Here is a 19,270-nt window from a genome sequence, read left to right on the forward strand (position 1 = left end):
TTTTGAAGTCAATTTTCTAGGGAAAAAATAACCAGTAACAACCCAGAGGTACTTTGCGATTGGGGCAATGTAGCAATGAACCCCTGATCTTATCATTAATTACCTTTTAATAGTAGGTCAGTAATAACCTAGAGGCATTTTGCAATATACTTCTACTCCAGATACTGCTTCTAAACTAACAAGACATTATAACTTGGGACCAAAACAATAACAACAACAAAAACCTGATGCTGCACAGTTGATTCCAACTCAAAGTGCCCCTATAGGACAGAGTAAAAGTGCCCTGCAGGGTCTCCAAGGCGGCAATCTGTGCAAAGAGAACACACTACCACATCGTTCCTTCTGGACTAACGGGTGGATTTGCATTGCCAACCTCTCAGTTAGTAGCCAAGCTAACACTGCTGTGTGACCAGGGCTCCTAACGAAGCACTAGTAGTATTTTAAAAACACACGACATACTCTAACGGTGATAGGTAGGTTAATTATGCCAACAAGGCCAATGAACACATGTGGGATTAATGGAAGGGGAGAGAGATAAATGACTCTGTGAGCCTCGCCTCTCTCTCTCTCTCTCTTGCTTTTTGATCATCGGACCAGTGTTGAGCTGCCTTGTTTGTTCTGAGCCTCAATTTGCAAGCTGCACTACCTGTGGGACACCTAACCCGTGGATTGTGTTGCAGTAATTTGAGGTTCCTTCAAGACCTGCTTCGCCACACTACTGGAGTATACATCTCTTGAGCTGGGGACTGTCAGATCCTGTCATCTGGCTGACTGTTAGTGACCTGCCTGTTGTTTGCTGCCGGTGGCCAGATAGCCTGAATTCCTCCACAGGACTACCCAGCGGTCCTCAAGACTTGAAGGACTTCCAGTGTATAAGCTGTCTCATGGAAGTGAGTTGCACTGAGCCATTTGTACTCCTCTATAGATTAATTATTTATTATGTTATCTATCTATATAATATATATATAATTATTAGTGTCCTGGTTTTGTTTCTCTAGAGAACCCTGTCTAACATAATTGGTGCTGAGAATGGGGTGGTTCTAGAGAAATAAAATCATAAATATGGGCTTCTTAAATTGGTTCTCAAGCCTGATTAGGCTTAACAGCACTGATGATGCTTTTTCTACACTTAAAGACATGGATAAGTCTGCCACTCTTACTAATCCATGGTGTGAAACAGCAAAGCTAGTATCTACAGTATCACCACCAACAGATGAGGTGCTGGTTAAAGGAGAGGCTCTGAGTGATCATATCTTTGATATTTTCCAGCAGTTTTGTCAGGATGACAAGTATAGGGAAGTTGGTTGGCTGGTCCTCCTTACAATGGGAAGTGTGACTAAGGAGAGGGATGGTCTCAGAACCTCAGAAGCACACCTCAAGTGCCTACTAACAGGCTTAAAAGCTTCCACCTGTGCTTTCTCTCCTCCAGTAATAGAGCTGACATTGCTGAGAACTAGGTCCAGAGCCTCATCATGCAAGTGACTGAATTACATCAGCTGAATTGCAGATCTAGAGCAGTGTCTGATACTAAAATAAGGGCATTGATAGGAAAGAGTTGGGACCCTGAAACATGGGATGGGAACATATAGGCTGATGATCTAGAAGAGGAGGATATTGAGACCTTAGAAATGATTGGGCCACCCCTTTCAATAGCTACACCCCTCCCAGCTAAAGGTATTAATCCACTATCAATTAAACAACCCACACCTGAGCAGATTAACCAAACTGGTCAAGCTGACATGCCAGGTGGGGCTGCATCTGTAGCATTGCCTGAGGGAGATGCCTTACAAGATATTTCTGAGAGCACCCAGGAAACACTCTCACCACCCATTATTTCCTCTAGACCTGACACTAAAATTAAGTCTCAGAAAGCTCCTAAAGATGAGGTTGAGATGCTCACCCAAGAAGTGTGCTATACTCTCAAACATCTGCTTGAGTTTTCTAATACGTACAAGCAGAAGGCTGGGGAATATCCCTGGGAATGGGTACTAAGGGTGTGGGATACTGGTGCAAGAAATGTAATATTAGACCAGTTTCAGGATATGGACTTCCTATGCACAGATTCTTCTTTCAACACAAGGGATTCACTAGACTAGCTGGGGGATGCCCATGAAACACCAAACACCATGGCTGGATCAACTGTGATTTTCACTCTCACACCAGTAGATCCTGTGCTTAACCAGAGTCAACTCTCTACTCTAGACTTGTTTATACCGATTGGCTGTATCACTGTGGTCTCTTGACTTATGACACCCATTAGTGAACTGAGTTTGAGCAGAAAGAAAATAGCTTAGTAAGTTTCTATAAAAGCAAGTTTCTTTTAAAAATGGCCGTTGAAATAGGTATGGGCAAGACCATTGTAAACAACTGGAAATGTCATTTAAAAAAATAGACTTCACTTGCTTTGCAAATATCTTTAACTTCCTGCTGTACTTTGAAGAAACAAACACTGGAGATGTTTGTCCACCCATATTTATAACACACACACGTTTATAACACGATGCATCATGAACGATCATGACGTAGGGAACTGGAACCAACCCTGGATGATGAGTCAAATACAAACACGTGGGAAAACACCACTGAACACAGACAAGCCTTTCTCCCCCTGCAGTTTGGAGTCCAGCTACTTGGGTTCTACTCCCACTCCACCACTTAAAAGTGGAGAGACCTTACTTTGCTTTCCTGAGCATCGCTTCTGCGTCCATAAAACAGGGATAATAATGCTACCAACATGAGAAGCTACTTGGCCCCGGCCCCTGTCCTCAGTAATTAGCACTGTTATTAATTATTATTGTTGTTGTTACTACTACAATTACTACTATCAAACCCAAACCAAACCTACGATTCCTACTCACAGTGACCTCACAGGACAGAAGAGGTTCCCAATAAGGTTCCTAAGGCTGTAAATCTTCACAGAGGCAACCTTCCTTTCTCCTGCAGAGAGGCTGCTGTGTGTGAACCATTCACCTTTTAGTGAGTGGCCAAGCCCTTAAACACTATACCACCAAGGCTCCTTCATCACTACCAGACCAAACCCACTAGTAGCATCAAGTTGACTGTACATCTCAATGGGAGCAGACAACTTCATCTTTCTCCAGAGGAGCAGCTGAGGGATTTGAACGGTAGACCTTGCGCTGAGCAGCCCAATGCCTCAACCACAGTTCCACCAGGCTCCTTACTACTACCAGTGGACACTAAAAGTCCAGCCGCCACCAGGTGAGGGGTGGGGTCTGAACTATTTAGCCGTTCAAAACAAGTTGATTAAAAAGTTGGGAATGACCTGAAGCCAGAGGCCACAGAGGCCACCCACCAAGAAAAGAGGGAGGTCCCCCGAGGCTGATGGCAGGCTAGTCCAAGGCCTAGGGCCAAACACTGGTACTTTGAGGCCACCCATGTTTTTACCTTTTTACCATCAAGGTTTAAAAAGAAAGACAAATTATTTCAAGGGTCCAACTAAATTTGCTTAGTTGAAAATTCATTATAGAAAAGTTATATTTCTCTTTTTAATGTTTCTAGGTTCATTTTTCACGAGACAGAAAATTCACTTGAGACTTAAAAGGCTGCGTACTTTCAGAACCAGCTGAGAAAGACCGAATGCTGGTTTGCCCTTTGGCTTTTAAGTGAACAACCAAAGGGTGCGGATCCTAGAACTCAGTCATAAAGGAGCCCTAGTGACACAGCAGGTTAAGCACTGGCCTGCTAACCACAAGTTCAACAGTTTACAGCCACCTGTGACTCTGAGGGAGAAATATGAGGCTGTCTGCTCCTGTAAAGATGTACAGTGATAGCTGTCCCGTCCCCTAGCGTGGCTATCAGTCAGCATCAATTCAACGGCACTGGGTTTTATTGGGTTGGGGGCTTAGAACACACTAAGCCCACCCCTGAAATGCATGTAACTCTCCAATGTGTCAATGGTGAACAAGGCTCTTGGCTTAAGCACAGCACTTCATGGGTCTGCAGATAAAGCATGGAAGCTCTAGCTTAGCAGCTTAATCAGTTCGTGGCAGGACCAAAATAGCAAGAGCTGCCTGGAAAAAGACAACAGGACAATATAAGTGAAGAAAATCCAGGGCTCATAGCCCAGCAGTGTGGTAGGAATCAGGCCATTCTTGATAGTAAACTGTTCTCGGTGCCCATGTCCCCCGCCAGTGGATTTCAATGCTGGCTGGCAGTTGTCAATCAAAAGAGACTACAAGGAAATCCTTTGTTGAGTCAGGTCTATGCACTGTCAGGACCTCTGATCAAGGAGTGTCTGAAGTTCCTGGGTTGGCCAAGGATGCTCAGGCAGGGCAGGGCAGGGCATTTTTGAAGCGTCTCCTGGAGACTTTGATGTCAGAAGTCACTGATGTGGAATCACCACACATCTGTACATTGCCACACACAGTCAAGATTGCTGATGATGAGCAGGTAAAATTTTCATGAAATGCCTCACTCTCATTGTGTCCAGGGAGCTAATTTTTCAGGAGTTAGTAGGTAAGAAGACAGTGTTTATTTTTTGAAATGACAATAACACACTACATTATAATAACATATCATCGAGACCTTTGGGGTCTGAATTCCCTTACTGTGAGGACCCTTTGTTGGAGCCTGATTTTGTAAGCTCGGACATCTGTGTCTGATTCCAGACTTCCACTCCTCACCTGCCCCTCAGAATATGCCCTGTCAGTCCCTCCCCTCCAGACTAGCTTCTTCCCAACCACCTGGTTTGTCCCCTACCCTCAACATTCTGATGCTGAGGCCCCGTGTAGCTCCAAAGCAAATCACCAATCCCACGGTCCCAGATTTAATCCCCCCCCCCCAAAAAAAAAAACTTGTAACTTCTACCTAACTTCTATGCCTGTGGTTAAAAGGTCTGGTGGTGCTGTGGGTTAAGTGGTAGGCTGCAGTTAGGAAGATCAGCAGTTCAAACCCACCAGCAGCCCTGCGAGAGAAAGATGAGGCTGTCTGCTCCTGTAAAGATTTGCAGTCTCAAAAGCCTCAGGGACCAGTTCTACTCCATGCTATCAGGCGGCTGTGAGTCAGAGTTGACTCCAAGGCAGAGATTTTTTTATATCTGTGGTCATAATCCCATTTGGGAATGGAGAATTTGTTATGTTAATTGAGCAGGATTAATGTGAAGTGTTGAATCAATCTCTTCTGAGATATAGAAGCTATTAAAAACAAGCCAGCGGGCAGAGATGGGGGCTGCAGGGTGGGGTGGGAGTGAGACACCAAGCCACATGGAGACCTCCAAGGAGCCAGGAAGCAGAAGCTGAGGAACGAGGACCATCCTTCAGAACCAACGGGAAGAAAATGCTTGCTCCTGGAGCCAGGGCTCTGAATTAGGGGTCTGGCCTCTGAATCAATGTCTGTCTGGTAAAGCCACTCACTCGGGCGCTTCTGTTATATAGTGGCACCAGTAACTAAGATGCCGATGTTGTTAGGAGCCTAGCAAGTTTGCTTTCTTCTTCAGAGTGCACACTGCCACGATCACCATCATGTGTGTCTTCTCAGCAAATTGTGAGCCCCCTGGCTGCCCTTGGGTCTCCTGTACCCTGTGTACATCAGAGTGAGGGTCCAATAAACTCTCAAAACACTCACTGCCGCCGAGTGGATGCCGGTGCACGGTGAGCCTATTGCACAGGGTAGAACTGCCCCTGTGAGTGTCTGAGACTATAAATTCAAAGTCCTGTCTTTCTTCCAAGGAGTGGCTGGTGGCTTTGAACTGCTGACCTTGTGGATTGCAGTTCAACCTGTAACCTATGCCATCAGGGCTCCTTGAGCTCCAAGTAGGTGCTCAATAAGTACGGAACTGATTTCCACAAATGTCATTGGTGGAAAGGCCTAACCCAACAGCAACAACAAACATGCCTCATTTTATAGGCAATTGATTCTAATAAAGCCCAGCTGCGTGCCAGAACATGGATAACCCTTGAAAACACTGCTGAAAGAAACAAGATGATCTCACGTATCCATATGCCACAGCAAGAACAGGCCAACAGCTAGAAACCAATGCTTACTCACGCCTGTCAGGGCGGAGGGAGAGCAGCACGGGGAGCCATCATTGTTTGGGGGACGGTAGTTTTGTTTATGGTGATGGGCAAGTTGACAGCAACAGATGCTGTTTGTACAACATAAATAATGTAGGTGATATCTCTACGTTGTACTCCCAAAGAAGAAAAAAAATGCCAGATTGGCAGATACTTAAAAATACCCAATTAAAAAGCAAACAAAAAAAATGAGGCCTTGTCTGGAACTCTGTCTACTTAGAGGACAGAGCTCAGCCTCATGGCCCAGACACTCTGGAAGCAGGCTTCCACACCCGTCCCCCGGACAGCTTCGGCATGGGAAGGGGTGAGGCCTGCAAGCTGCGTCCTGTCCACGTCATGCAAAGGTGTGGCAGCCCACCTGCCCCAGGAGCTCTGAAATGCCTCTGACCCTGTCTTCTAGGAATCTCAGAGTCGGTCAAAGGGGACACCCAGTTAATCCTCCCAATACCCAAACACGCCTTTCAGTCTATAAACCACCTCCCATCCTTACCTCTGCTCCATCTCCCCATCACTGTCCCCTTCTGCTGAAACCATCCTCTTCACTCACCCCAAGCCTCGCCGCAAGCAGCACCGCGCGGCCAGAAGCACAGAGGGAAGAGGTGATTCCATCAGGCTCAGCTTAGAGTCCTACACAGCCCCCTGCTGCTGCGAAAATAAAAGCCTGCAGGTCCCACCAATCCTGCCTGCCTCTCTCTGCAACCCCATGCACCCGCCAGTCCTGAACCCTAGCCCTCTGTCTGTCTCTGGAACCAGCAGGTGATCTCTCAGGCCTCGACAGCCACACACTCACCAGTTCACCCAGACCGTGTTCTTGCCAGTCTTTTCCACGCCTGGCTCTATGCCTGCGCTCAGCTTTCCGCTGCAGCCTTCCCCAGTCCCGCATGCCCTCACCTTGCCTCCCTCATTCTTGTCGCCACTGGCCAACCTATCTGTAACTATGTATTTGCTAACTTGTTATCTCTCTGCCTGGAATGGCAGCTCTGTAAGAGGAGGCTTTGTCTTGCTCATTACTTTATGACCGCACCCTGACATGGAGCCAAGTAACCCCCCAAACCTATCGTTGTTATCAAGCTGATTCCGACGTAACCAACAGAGCCGAGCCGAACAGTCCAGCAAGTTTGCAAGGTTGTCACCTTCATGTCCCACTGTTTCTCAAGGAGTACCTCCCAGATTCCAACCACTGCCCTTTCAGCCAGTCGCTGGGGCCTTCACCACTGTGCCACCACGGCACCCAGTGAGAACTCAGCAAGGCAAACAGAAGACAGAAGGTGGAGGGAGGGTCAGCGGAAAGAGGAAGACTCTCGAGAGCGGTACTGACACGGTGGCTGCAGCCCTGGGCTCAAACCCAGCAGCGATTATGAAGCCAGTGCAGGATCGGGATGTGGTTTGCTCTACTGTACATGGTGTCACCGTGAGTCAGAGCTGACTTGACACCACGCACACACGTGCACGCACAAACACACGAATATCTGCTCAGTGAGCGGTTACATGGATAATAAAGGAATCAGTGACCCTGTAGAAATACTATTAAATACCCCAGAGGCCTTAATATCAGACCCAACGGAGGCCCGCCTTTCTGGAAAGCCAAAAGTAACACCTTTCCCTTTGGGAAAATAAACCCCTTACCATTCCCACACAGGGACTTCTTTTCACTCACTTTGTCTACTCCATTCATCCACCGCCCACCTTTCTCTCCGGAAAGAGCCCAGCATGCCTTGGCTCAGGGAGACGGAACTCCTCCTTGGAGTGGGTCCTGAGGTCTCAGGCTCACGGCTTGGGTGGAGGGACTCTGACACCTTCTGGATCTGCTCTACCACTGGCCCCAAGCCCTGACCTTCAGGAGAACAAAAGCAGGAAAGGTACATGGGCCCCGCAGCCCTGACACTACCCCAAAGGGGAAGCCCCACCTTTCCCAATGCCAGATTACGCCCCAGATTACTGATACCTGTCCAGATTATGTCCAAGAACAGGGAGGGGACAAGCAGGAGAGCATGTAATTTGGGGAAAGGCACCCTCTTGTCTACTCTGAAGTCACACGAAACTGCCTGGCTTGAAATCCTGTCTCCTAGAATTAACATTTCCAAAGGCTACTCAAATGCCACCTCATCTCTCCTGAGCCTCAGTTTCCAGCTGTCAAAATAGGTTACCGATTGGTTACGCCGAGAAATGGCTGTGCATTTTACGCTCACATGTTATGGCTGTCTTCATCCACCCACCCCAACTGCCTTCCATCCCTCAGAGCGAGCCTTTTATTCTCACTGGAAACAGCATAACCAGTCATGCTCAGTGACTTACCTAACACAATCTGGATTCTGAACCACTCATGTTTGTCCACTTTCATCTGTGCAGTGACATGGCCAGGTGGGTTTCTGAATTTAGCTCTGATGAAGCAGTGGAGATGAGGAGGGCTGCTGACTGCCAGGCCAGCAGTTTGAAACCACTAGCCACTCTTTGGGAGAAAGACGGGCCTTTCGACTCCCACAAAGAGGCACAGTCTCAGAAATTCACAGGGAAGTCTACTCTGTCCCACAGGGTCTCTCTGTGTTGGCATGGACTCCACGGCAGGCATTCAGTACATATTTCCCAATGAATGAATCAAATGACAAGAAGGGTGATGTAGATAGGGTGCCTACTAACCATGTCTAATGAACTAAATTCTCTTTATTCACAACCAGTGTTCGCTGCCAAGCCCCAATCCAGCTTGCGCTTTGAGAGTGCGGACGCGTGGCAGAAAACAGATTTAAATCATCGTGAAGCTTACACACGTTGACACTCTGGTCCCTTTCGGATGTAGGCCATGGGCAAAATGGGCGACCGAGATGCTAGATCTCATTTCTTTTGGAGATTATCTGTCAGCTCCCCCAGGGCTCAGCTTTCAGTAACCAAAGGGCCTTTTAATAGAACAACTCCTTCGGGGGTGCAGGGCAGGGGGTGGAGAGGGGTAGGAGGGGGGCAGAATAATTTTCATTCCTTATGTGGACTGTCACCCAATTTTGCAAGGAAATTTAGCAGAAGCATTCCTCTTGCTCCATAAATACCGAACAAGGAAAATATTGCCCAAGACTGAGCTCGAGCAAAGGAATGTGATGAAACCCGTCAGTTCTGTCCCGCTCGGGCTGTCATCATGGCCACAGGGTGGCCGGCTAGCTGTGTGCGGCCGGCCTCCCCCAGGCTGTGCGCACAGAACAGCTCACACATGCCTTCCCACCACGGCAGCAGCGCCTCCGAGCAAGGAAGGACTCCGTTTCCCACATCATATCAGTACTCTTCAGTTTAAGAAATCCTGCCTGCTGAAGCAAACACAGAGAAAGGAAAGTCAAGACCAGCTATTCCCTTTGCAAAAGAACTGCCCAAGGGTTTCTCTGAAAGGGGATTTCATTTAAGGAAATGGGCCTGGGACACAGAGTGGCAATGCCCTGGAAGAGGCAGAATGTGGGAACACCTGAACAGAGTTGGATGAAGCGGCGAGCTTACAAAACGCAGCAGGCACACGACAGCATGGATCCAAAGTCAGAAGGCGGGTCCTTGTCCTCGCTGAGTCACTAATCAGCCATGTGACAGAGCAAGTCAGTTAACGTCTTTGCTTTTCATTTCCTTAGCCAGAGATGGAGAATCATTAATAAAAGCAGCATTATCTACTTCCCCGGGTTACTGGGGGGCAATCAAACACATGTGATAAGTGCTGGAAGATATAAAGGCACGTTCGGAATTCAGATAATCTTTGTGTTGTATGTGTACCTATAGGAACATAAGACCGACCTGGGAAACTACATGCACCAATACTTGCTCAAACTAAATGCACTTCCTCTTACAAATAAAGGGAGTGATTTTATATGTAAAAGATGTGAGTCAGGAGGAACACCCCACACTTAGAGAAAATGTAGTGCTGTCTTTGAGGACTTGGGATCCCCTGAGCTACAGTCAGCTGTCTTTGGGTATCCTAGGACAGTCACCGGACACCCATCTGGGTGCTCCACCCACCCCGATCTGCAGTGGATTAGGCCCTAAGCCTATTATTCTAAGTTTACCAGACACTAACAATGTGCTGGCGGTGCTTACAGAACACTGAATTCATTGTAAGCAAGTAATCGGAACCACTAACCCAAAGGACGGCAGTTGTTACCCAGGAGTGGGGAATGGGGCAGGTGATCCAGGCAAGTCACCTTTCCAATTTCTTATAGGCATGCCCTCCTATCACCCTAGGGGGTCTAGATAAATACTTCTTGTGCCCAAACCTGAAGAAGCAGCTGCATGTCTTCAACCAAGGAAAACCAAAACACGGGTGTGGGAGAGGGTGGGTGGAAATGGGGCAAATTCTAACCACTCCAGGTTGGACAGAGTCTTTAGGACCCCTCCTTGATATCCCCACTGCCCAGTGCTCAGAGTCCCTCTGGGTCTCCTGCTCGCTCTGCCATTTTCTACCCATCGCATCCCAATGTCCTAGATGGGAGCAAGCTCCTCAACCCCTAGCCAGAAGGAATGTCACAGGGCTACTTGGCTACAGTGATGTGCGGAGCAATGAAAGGACAAGTAGCACTGACCTTGTCAGAAAAGCTAAAACGGGAGAAGGAATGAGGATTCAGAAAGAATGCCAGAGAGAAAGCTGACTGCCCACTGTTGAGCACAAGATATTCAAACGTTAGTGAGCGTCCGAATCACGATCAAGTCCATCCCAACTCCTGGCCCCATGTGGGTCAGGGTAGCACTGTGCTCCAAAAGGCTTTCAATAGCTGAGTTTTATGTATGAGATCGCCAAGCCTTTCTTCCATGGCACCTATCATGTACTTGAACCTCGAACCCTTCAGCTAGCAGCTGAGTTAAGTTTGTACCCCTAGGGACTCCAGATCACCTGGAACCGTGTTCACACAGAAACACAGGAGTTTCTGAGTTCGGAACTAATGTTACTGGTCCAGAGACCACACTTTAAGGATGAATTTCTGGTCCCTCTCTCCCTCTCCTGTTGGGTGGGCACCCACACACACACCAAAACTAAGGATGAGCTTCAGTGGGCCAGGGCCACCCAAACAGTCATTCTCACTGGAGCAACTTTGGGTCCTGATTCAGTCATGCCCTCACTGCAGGTACATCTACAGCACCTCTGTCTACCCACAACAATGCTGCCTCTCCCCAACATCCCCAAACTGAGCCTTAAGAAAATGTTCTATAGGAATTAAACAGTCGTCTCTCCTGGTCTTCCTTCTCCCCTGGTCCTATCCCCGCTCCCATGGATGGAAGAGAACCATCATCAGGCCGTCCTGATAAATCTCTCCCAGGGACGAATCCAGTTCTCATGGATGAACAAGATGATTTTGCAGAAGGAGTGAGTTATGATGCAAAACAGAAGGCACAGCCGGGCGAGAACAATGCTCAAGGGCTCTTCTGGTCCCATTCTCTGGCCACACGCTTGTACCTTTTCTCCTCGGTGACACGAGCTTGCCAGGGACATGTTCTGACCTGCTTTCCTCCTTGGCAGTTTATCGTGATGCCCTTAGCAAAACACTGTGGTTCCCACCAAGCCCCTTCTCCACATCCCCAAAGTGCCACCCATGAGCCTCACTAATAAGCAGTACAATGCAAAGCAGTGAACGGCCATGGCACACGGCCCCTCTGGGGGCGGCAGGGCACGAGCTCTCAAGCCAGCATCTGAGAATCTCTGGCCTGAAAGGGGCCATTAAAAATACTTCTTCCCTTCCAGAAGGCAATTACACTATGGCGTACAGGATATAGACTACTTGGCTCGCAGCAGGAGCTACTATTACAATAATATTGCTCTGTTCTATGGGGGTTAACGGAAGTGCCTTCAGAGGGTTGTGTGTGTATAATGAGAACACTGTGATAACAGCCTCTCCTACAACTCCCTTCTCCTTTGGTTCAAATGGGGAAATCTGGCCAATATCCAATCCCCAAAGTCAATCTGGAGAGATCATGCACATCTAGGGCTGCAATTGTGGGACTTAAAATCAGCCTCAGGTCAAATAAGGAAAAAGAATGAAGCCCGAGTCATTCATGGTGTTTTAGTACAGACACACAGGGTCTTCAAGACAGGTTTGTACACACAAATTTGCCTATTTGATGGAACCAATCTGATTTTCCTTTAAAAAAAAAATCAATGATCTCTTCTCACATGCAAAATGCTCCAAGTCGTCCTGGACTCAGCATTCCTGGCCTAGTGCAAACTCCATGAAGCGTGAGCCAAACAACACTTTACAAAGCAACAACGTCTACACAATTACCAGGAAAAAAAAGAAATAAAAACCAGTTGTCATCGAGTCAGCTTTGGCTCCTGGTGACCCTACGTGTGTCAGAGCAGAACTGTGTTCCACGGGGTTTTCAGTGGCTGATTTTTCAGAAGACCTTTCTTCCACAGTACCTCTGAGAACGCCCAACCTTTCTGTTACCAGCTGTGTGGGTTCACTGCTGGCAAGACCAAGGCTCCCACTCAGCCACCACTTGGACTAAATTGGGAATCAATCTCAGAGCCACAGGCCACAAACACAGACCGCTGTTCTCCAAAGAAGAGCCCTATGTCACGGCCCTCCCGAACATTGATCAAAGATGCACCCTGCTCCTCTTCCTTCAAAGGAAGCCCACACAGTCACATCCATGGATAAAATCACGCCATGAGAGAGCTGCCTTTGAACCCATCACTCCAGGTGGTCCTTGTCCTTACCTGTTTTCCAGGAGTGTCATGCACACCACCTCTCGTACCCCTGGGTTATTGGCCTTCTCCACCGAGCAGCCCTGCAAGTTCCAAGTGGCCAGCCTCAGCACAGGCCGCCCATCCCTCGTGCCTCCGAAAGCCTCCACCGACGGCCTCGTGGAGATAATCTGTGTGGGCCCCCCAGGCGGCAAGTCCAGGTCTTCGCTCTGCAGGCTCAGGGAGGTGGGGCTGGGATGGGGCTTGGCCGTGAAGGTCAGGCCCCCGTTGGTGTGGGTGGACGGGGGTCTGGACCTCTCGGCAAACACCTGGTGCCGAATCTTGTCCAGGAAGGCGGCGTTGATACCATCCATCCTCACCAGGTCCTCCACGCTGCGAAAGGGCCCGTGATCGCGGCGGTAGTCCACAATGCCCAGCGCCATCTTCTCTGTGAGGCCGCGCACACTCATGAGCTGAGCTGGGGTGGCCGTGTTGATGTTGACCCGTGGGGTGAGAGGCACCGCAGTGGCCAGGTGGTGAGGCTGCTGCTCGGCCAGCAGGTCCCGCCGCAGGGAACTGGGCGAGTGCTGGGCGGAGCTGCCCTTGCTGCTCACACAGATCTCAAACTTGACCTGCTCCAGCTTGGTGGCGCCCACCCCACTGACCAAGGCCAGGTCCTCCACCTTCTTGAAGCCTCCGATGTACTCTCGGTACTCCACGATGCTGCGGGCCACCACGCGGGTCACCCCGGGCAGGGTCATCAGCTCCTCCTCCGTGGCCGTGTTGATGTTCAGCCTCTCCTGGTTCACCAGGATGTTGCTGAAGTTGCAGGCTGCGCTGAACTTGCGGCTGTGGGACAAGTCCGAGGGGTCCCTGGGGATGGAGCGGTGGCACCCCAGAGTGCTCCCCATGACCAGGCCTGGCCTCTGCAGAACTCCACGCACTGTCAAGAAGCAAAGATGCCGAATTCAGGAACTTCAAGGGCTTCCAAAGGTAAGCGCCAGAGCTTTCATGCCCAGTGTCAAAAAGGACCACCTGGAAAAACGAATTAATGAGCCCCCACATCGACTCCGTCAATCAATCAATTTGCATTAGCGCGTCTTCCTCCAGGGCTGGTGTTTTATAACCAGGGTTCCCGAGCTGGGAGCTGTCCCCACACCCCTGAAAATGCACGCGCAACGAAGCTAACCCATGTGACTTTTCCTTTTGGGGTGGGGGGTCCTGGCTTTATCCCGTCGGGATCCAAAGAGGCTAGGAGGCCAGACCCTTGGAAAGAGAGGCGTCACACCTTAGTTCAACGTCTCTCCAACTCTCCTGTCAACTCGGGGCTGCTGTCATCTCGCGCTATCTTCCCAACCTGGGTTCCGTCAAAGGAGGGTTCACCCCACCTCTGCGCCCAGGACGCAGCGCCACCAGCAGTGTAGGAGCTCCTCCTCCCTGGTTCTGACACCCAGAGGGGTTTACCATCCGCACCCACCTCTTGGCCGCTCTTCCCAGGCGTCTGTCCGTCGTCCACCTGCGGCTCCGAAGTCCGAGGCCAGCCCGGGACAGCCCTGCTGTCCGCGCGGGTCGGGAGGTCAGTGGCCCGGCCGCCCTCTCACGCCGCCTCGGGCCGCGCGCCTCGACTGTTTCTGCGGGAGAAACTCTCGGCGTCGCTCTCCCGGAGCCGGCCGGAGCGGCTGGGCTGGCAGCGGCGGCGAACACCCCCGCCGCGGCGGAACTAAGACTTGCGGCGTCGCCGCAGTTGCGTTGATCCAGGCAAAAAGTCCTGCGTGCAACTCGGGTGCGGGCTCCGCCAGAGCCGGGTCCAGTCCTCTGCACCAGCGCCGCCGCGGCCGCTCGCAGCAGTGTCAAAACCAAAGTCTTGGCCGCGCCGCGCGCGCCTCCACCGGCAGCGCAGCCACGCCTCTTCGCGCGGCAGCTCCTCCCCCGGGCTCCCGGGGGCATGTGGGGGCGGAGAGAACGGAGCCCCAGGGCGCGGAGGTGGGGCCCACAGTGCAAGGGGCGGGGCCCCAGGACAGGGGCTGGAGAGGGAAATCCATGAGCGCGGGGGCGGGGCCAGGGAGCGTAAGGGGCGGAGCTCGAGAGCGGGGCGGAGATTGGAGCGTGGAATCCGTAGTTCGGGGGGGCGGGGCCACGGAACGCAAGGGGCGGAGCTCGAGAGCGGGGCGGAGGTTGGAGCGTGGAATCCGGGAGCGCGGGGGCGGGACCAGGGAGAACAAGGGGAGGGGCCCGAGGGCGGGGCGGAGTTTAGATTGTGGAATCCAGGGGCGCGGGGCGGGGCCTGAAAGAGCGCGCGAGAGAGGCGGGATCCCGGGTAGCCTGGAGTGGACCGGGCCTGTGGGAACTGTTAGGCGGGCAGAGCTGTTAGTGCGGCTGGCGGGAGGAAATCGGACTAAAGAGTAGGGTGGTGCCCGGAAGCCCTGAGGCGGGGTTAGAGACGTAGAAGTGTGCAGACGGTGCTGGGGTGGCCGAGGCGGGACCCTGGGAGGTGGTCCTCTGGTCCCTTGTGGCCTGGTACCCTGCGCGCGCACCCGGAGCTCTGGGTGCAGGATTGAGGCTGCTCAGTGTTTTCTAGGGCGAGGGCTGCCCGGTAGGGGGGCGCACCAAAGGGTGCGAGTTTAACCGGTTTGAGAGGGCGCGGGTGGGGTGAGCGAGGACGTGGGCGGTGGGCACTCTGGTGGGGAAGGCGCCCGGCGGGTCCAGGCCTTCCTCGCTCACGTCTGCAGCCTCAAACTAGGGAAGAGAACAAACACCATTGTAACCAAGTCAGACTGAGAATGTTCCAGAGGGGACTGAAGGGGATCTTCCTTTGGCCTTCTTATTTCTTCCATTAACAGATTGCTTTTGCTCTGAACCCTGGAGAAGGTTCTTCAGCCGCGCCAGCCACTCATGCTCCCAGAGGGCACGTGTCACCGGGTTACTTAGACGTGCATTCACGTCTGTCATTTACAGCGTCATTCAAGTGGCTATTCTGTGTATGTTCCCTTCAGTATGTCATCATTAAAAAGGAAGGACATGCTACCTGAAAATGGCTGCTTCCCCAAACTCTTTCTGGAGCACATTGCCAAGTGTCGAATTAGTTAAAGATTAGAGAGCCTGTAGCATCCCAGTGGATGCACTGAGCTATTACTGAGGAAAACGTGTATTCTGTATTCTGAGGTTTCATTCCCAGCCAGTTTGACTGTTGCTGCTCCAAGTCCCAGGGATGCGCTCAGCACAAGCAGTAACTTGAGTAAGGTAGAAGATACTTAATTTTTTAATTATTATTGTGAATTGGGTGAAGCTTTTACATTTCAGATCACCCATTTTGTATTCAACAGTTTAATCAAACTCCCCACTAGTTTCCCCTATCCCCCCCTTTGATTTCACCCGCTTCCAGATTATTATAATCTTCCCTTTCACTCAATTTAATACCTGTCAACCCTCTAGTCTATTGCTCCATCTTCCCTCCTTTGCACTGCCACCCACTTGTTAACCTCCAAAGTCTGTTCCCTTTCCTATGAGAATCTTTGTCTTGTTTTCCTTTCCCTCAAGACAGTGGTCTCATACAATGCGTGCCCTTTTGTGATTGACTAATTTCACTCTGCACAATGTTCTCCAGATGCTTAAAGGAGCTTGTAAAACCAAGACCAGCATTACCTAAATAAATAAATAGATAAATAAGTAAAAGGGAACACTTTGGGCTGAGAATTAACAACAGCAACAGACCTACCTGAGATCAACAGACAAGATAATAATACCACCCAGAAATCAACGCAATTAAAATAGTATTCAAAGAAGAAATACAGGAAGAACAGAAAAACCAATAACCACTAAAACCACACAACAAAATGATAGAAACAAGCCCACACATTATCAACCACACAGAGGTTCTTTAGAAGTGAAATGAGAGACAGCCAAGGTCAGGAGGAAGGCATTGTCTTCCTGAGGTTCGTTTCTTTGCTATGCGCACCTGCTATGACCCTCTTGATTGCAGGTGGTGGTCACCAAGTCAATGTATGTTAGACAAAAAGAAAAGGGGGAGGGGGAGATTTCCTGATTCTCCTGGAATCAGGGCTGCATCCAGGAGCTCATATAGTATCAGCAGGATATGTTTCCCTCTTCACTTTCCTCTCTCCTGCTACGTTTTCAGGCAGTCGTGTGTGTGTGTGTGTGTGTGTGTGTGTGTGTGTGTGTGTGATCCCATTCCATGAAAAGAGCTCCCATCTGTTCCGCACTTGGCTATACTACAGCACTTTGCACCTGTGAGCCTGTGGTGGAATGGGAAATGTTGGTTTAGAAGAGTGAGCACTTGTTGAGCAGAACACCTTGGTAGGTTATTGAAGGACATCCTGGGAAGCTGGCCAGTTGGGTTAATGGTAGAGGAACCATGTGTTTCATTTCATAAACCCACATACTTTGAAGGGTAAGAGGGGACAATAAACATGAGTTGGCACTCTTTCCTGTAAATCTATAAATATATTCCCCTTAGGTAGAAATTAAGGTTCACAGTAATGAAACCACTGTCCATTTTTTAAAAATATCATAGAGATGTCTAAATTTAGATTTTAAAATGACTAATGATTATACCCACTTAAACTGTCAGGCATTGGTTGTAAGCATAACTGCTTTGGAAATCAGTATGGCAGTTTTCTAGAATGCTCAGCACATACCTACCATACCACCAAGCCATTCCATCCCAAGCTTTCTATGTCTGTGAAGTTACAGGCCTAGAAACTATGGGAGAAGTTCTACTCTGTCCTATAGGGTGGTCATGAGTCAAAAATTGACTTGATGGCAGTGGGTCGTGAGATACAATGGAATACTACTTATCGATAAAGACAAAGTATTTATACATACACTAACATCGATGAAGCTCAGTCATTCTACTGAATGTAAGTCGGGAAAAATGAGTCCATTTATATAAAATTGTAGGAAATATAAATTATCAAAAGAGAGTCAGATTAGCAATTTCCTGGGGATGGCATTAGAGGGGAAGTAGATCAAACAGGGCAATTTTGGAGTATGGGAGGGATGGTTTCATAGATCAAAACATGCTGCATTCTTTAAATACGTGCAGTTCATTGTACTTCAATTGTATTTCAGCAAGTTGGGAAGAATCTTGGAAAAAGAAATGTTCTCTAAAAAAGTAAAAATAATTGGAAAGGACTAGAGTGAGTTAGGGTCAAGAGGCCGAATTTAAAGGAAGCTGAGCACACTGTCCACTGCCTTCAAGTGGTTTCTAACTCATTGTGACCCTACAGGACAGAGCAGAACTGCTCCTGGGGCTTTTTGAGACTAAATATCTCTGGTAGCAGACAGTGTTCACTTTCAGGGTTTGTATGATTAAAGCTGTATGGTAGCAGGCAGCCTCATCTGTCACCCTGGAGCAGCTAGTTGGTTTAAACTGCCAACTTTGTGTTTAGCAGCCCATGACTTATTCTGCTGCTCCACCAGGGCTCCCGCTGGGAAGGGAAGGGAAGTCGTCACCCCCGTCCCCCCCCCCAAAAAAAAAAAACAACTGAGTCTGGAGCTAACAGAAGAGAACTCTTTAGGAGGAATAAGGCAACCAAGTTAAATCCAGGGAGATTAAGGATAGTGAGAAGGTTAAAAGGTAAAGGGGTTAAAGAAAGATTCAGAATTCACTGGAAGAAGGTAAGTCCAAATCTGCAGTGATCTGGTGAGAGAACTGATTCCAAGGATCTACACTGAGACTGGGACTTTTACTGGGCGTTCCATTAGGAGGAGGAGGAGCGCTGGACTACATCACAGTCGACTCTCCAAGACATTTGCAGTGCCACGGACATGTGTCAAAGAGCAGGCAGTTTCATCATCCCAATGTTGTCCCCACCCCCCTGCCATGTCCACGGCTCCTGATGACATAGCTCTCACCTGGGACTTTGGTCCAGGAGGACAGATCATTGGCCTTTTGCTCTGCAATCAGCAAATTCAAAAGTAAACAGCGATTCAGGTTAAGTGGGGGGTGGTGGTAGCGGGATCGTAGAAGAAAATACGTTAAGTTTACATTTCTACGATCCACAATGCTAGGCACTAGAGATACAGTGATGGACCAGATACCTGAGGCCTCAAGTCCCAAAGCTGATATGCCAACCAGGATGCAGAGATTAAACCAATAAAAGTAGAACATACCTAAAAAAAAAATACCGACAGGATGGAGGGGAAGCTGTAGCTGTGAATTAAAATACTTTCATCTAGAAGACACCCTTGGGAAGTGAGGATCAAGGTACATTTGCAAAACGAACTTGGAAATGAGGCCCAATCCCTCACCCCCAGCCCTTTCAGCACAACCTTCATTTCCCTAGTCATTATGGTTCCGCCAGCTACCCTGGCACCAAACACTTGTGCGTTGGCCAACCTGTCCTGAATGTCACAACGACAAATAGTATAGCAGGAGGCTACGTCATCGTCTGGTGTGACTTCAATAGGAGATTTGCATCTCTCTGCCACAGCAGACTCGAGCATTCCCAAACTGCTGCAACACCAGGCATTGGTAGTGGACAGGAAAATTCTAAATCAGATCCTGCCTCACTGGGCAAGCTTGGCACAGAATGACCACAGGTGGACATCCTGGACAATGGCAAGGGCCAATCCTTCAGGG

At 49.5% G+C, this 19,270-nt stretch overlaps 1 protein-coding gene across 2 annotated transcripts in view; it reads right to left on the minus strand.

The window, feature by feature from the left end:
* The window catches only part of EEPD1 (endonuclease/exonuclease/phosphatase family domain containing 1), a 138,585-nt gene extending 124,067 nt beyond the window's left edge, over positions 1–14,518 (minus strand). The window contains exons 1-2 of one of the 2 annotated variants that reach the window (XM_075558195.1): positions 14,147–14,518; positions 12,703–13,612 (exon numbers count right to left, since the gene is read on the minus strand). In XM_075558195.1, the coding sequence (XP_075414310.1) occupies positions 12,703–13,580 (878 nt within the window). In that variant the 5' untranslated portion in view covers positions 13,581–13,612; positions 14,147–14,518. Of the gene's footprint in view, positions 1–12,702; positions 13,705–14,146 lie in introns of both variants that reach the window. The other variant, XM_075558194.1, reaches the window with a different exon arrangement.
* Between the last annotated feature and the right edge of the window lie 4,752 nt (positions 14,519–19,270).

This window comes from Tenrec ecaudatus, chromosome 9 (genome assembly GCF_050624435.1).
Source record: "Tenrec ecaudatus isolate mTenEca1 chromosome 9, mTenEca1.hap1, whole genome shotgun sequence".
Taxonomy (NCBI): Eukaryota; Metazoa; Chordata; class Mammalia; order Afrosoricida; family Tenrecidae; genus Tenrec; species Tenrec ecaudatus.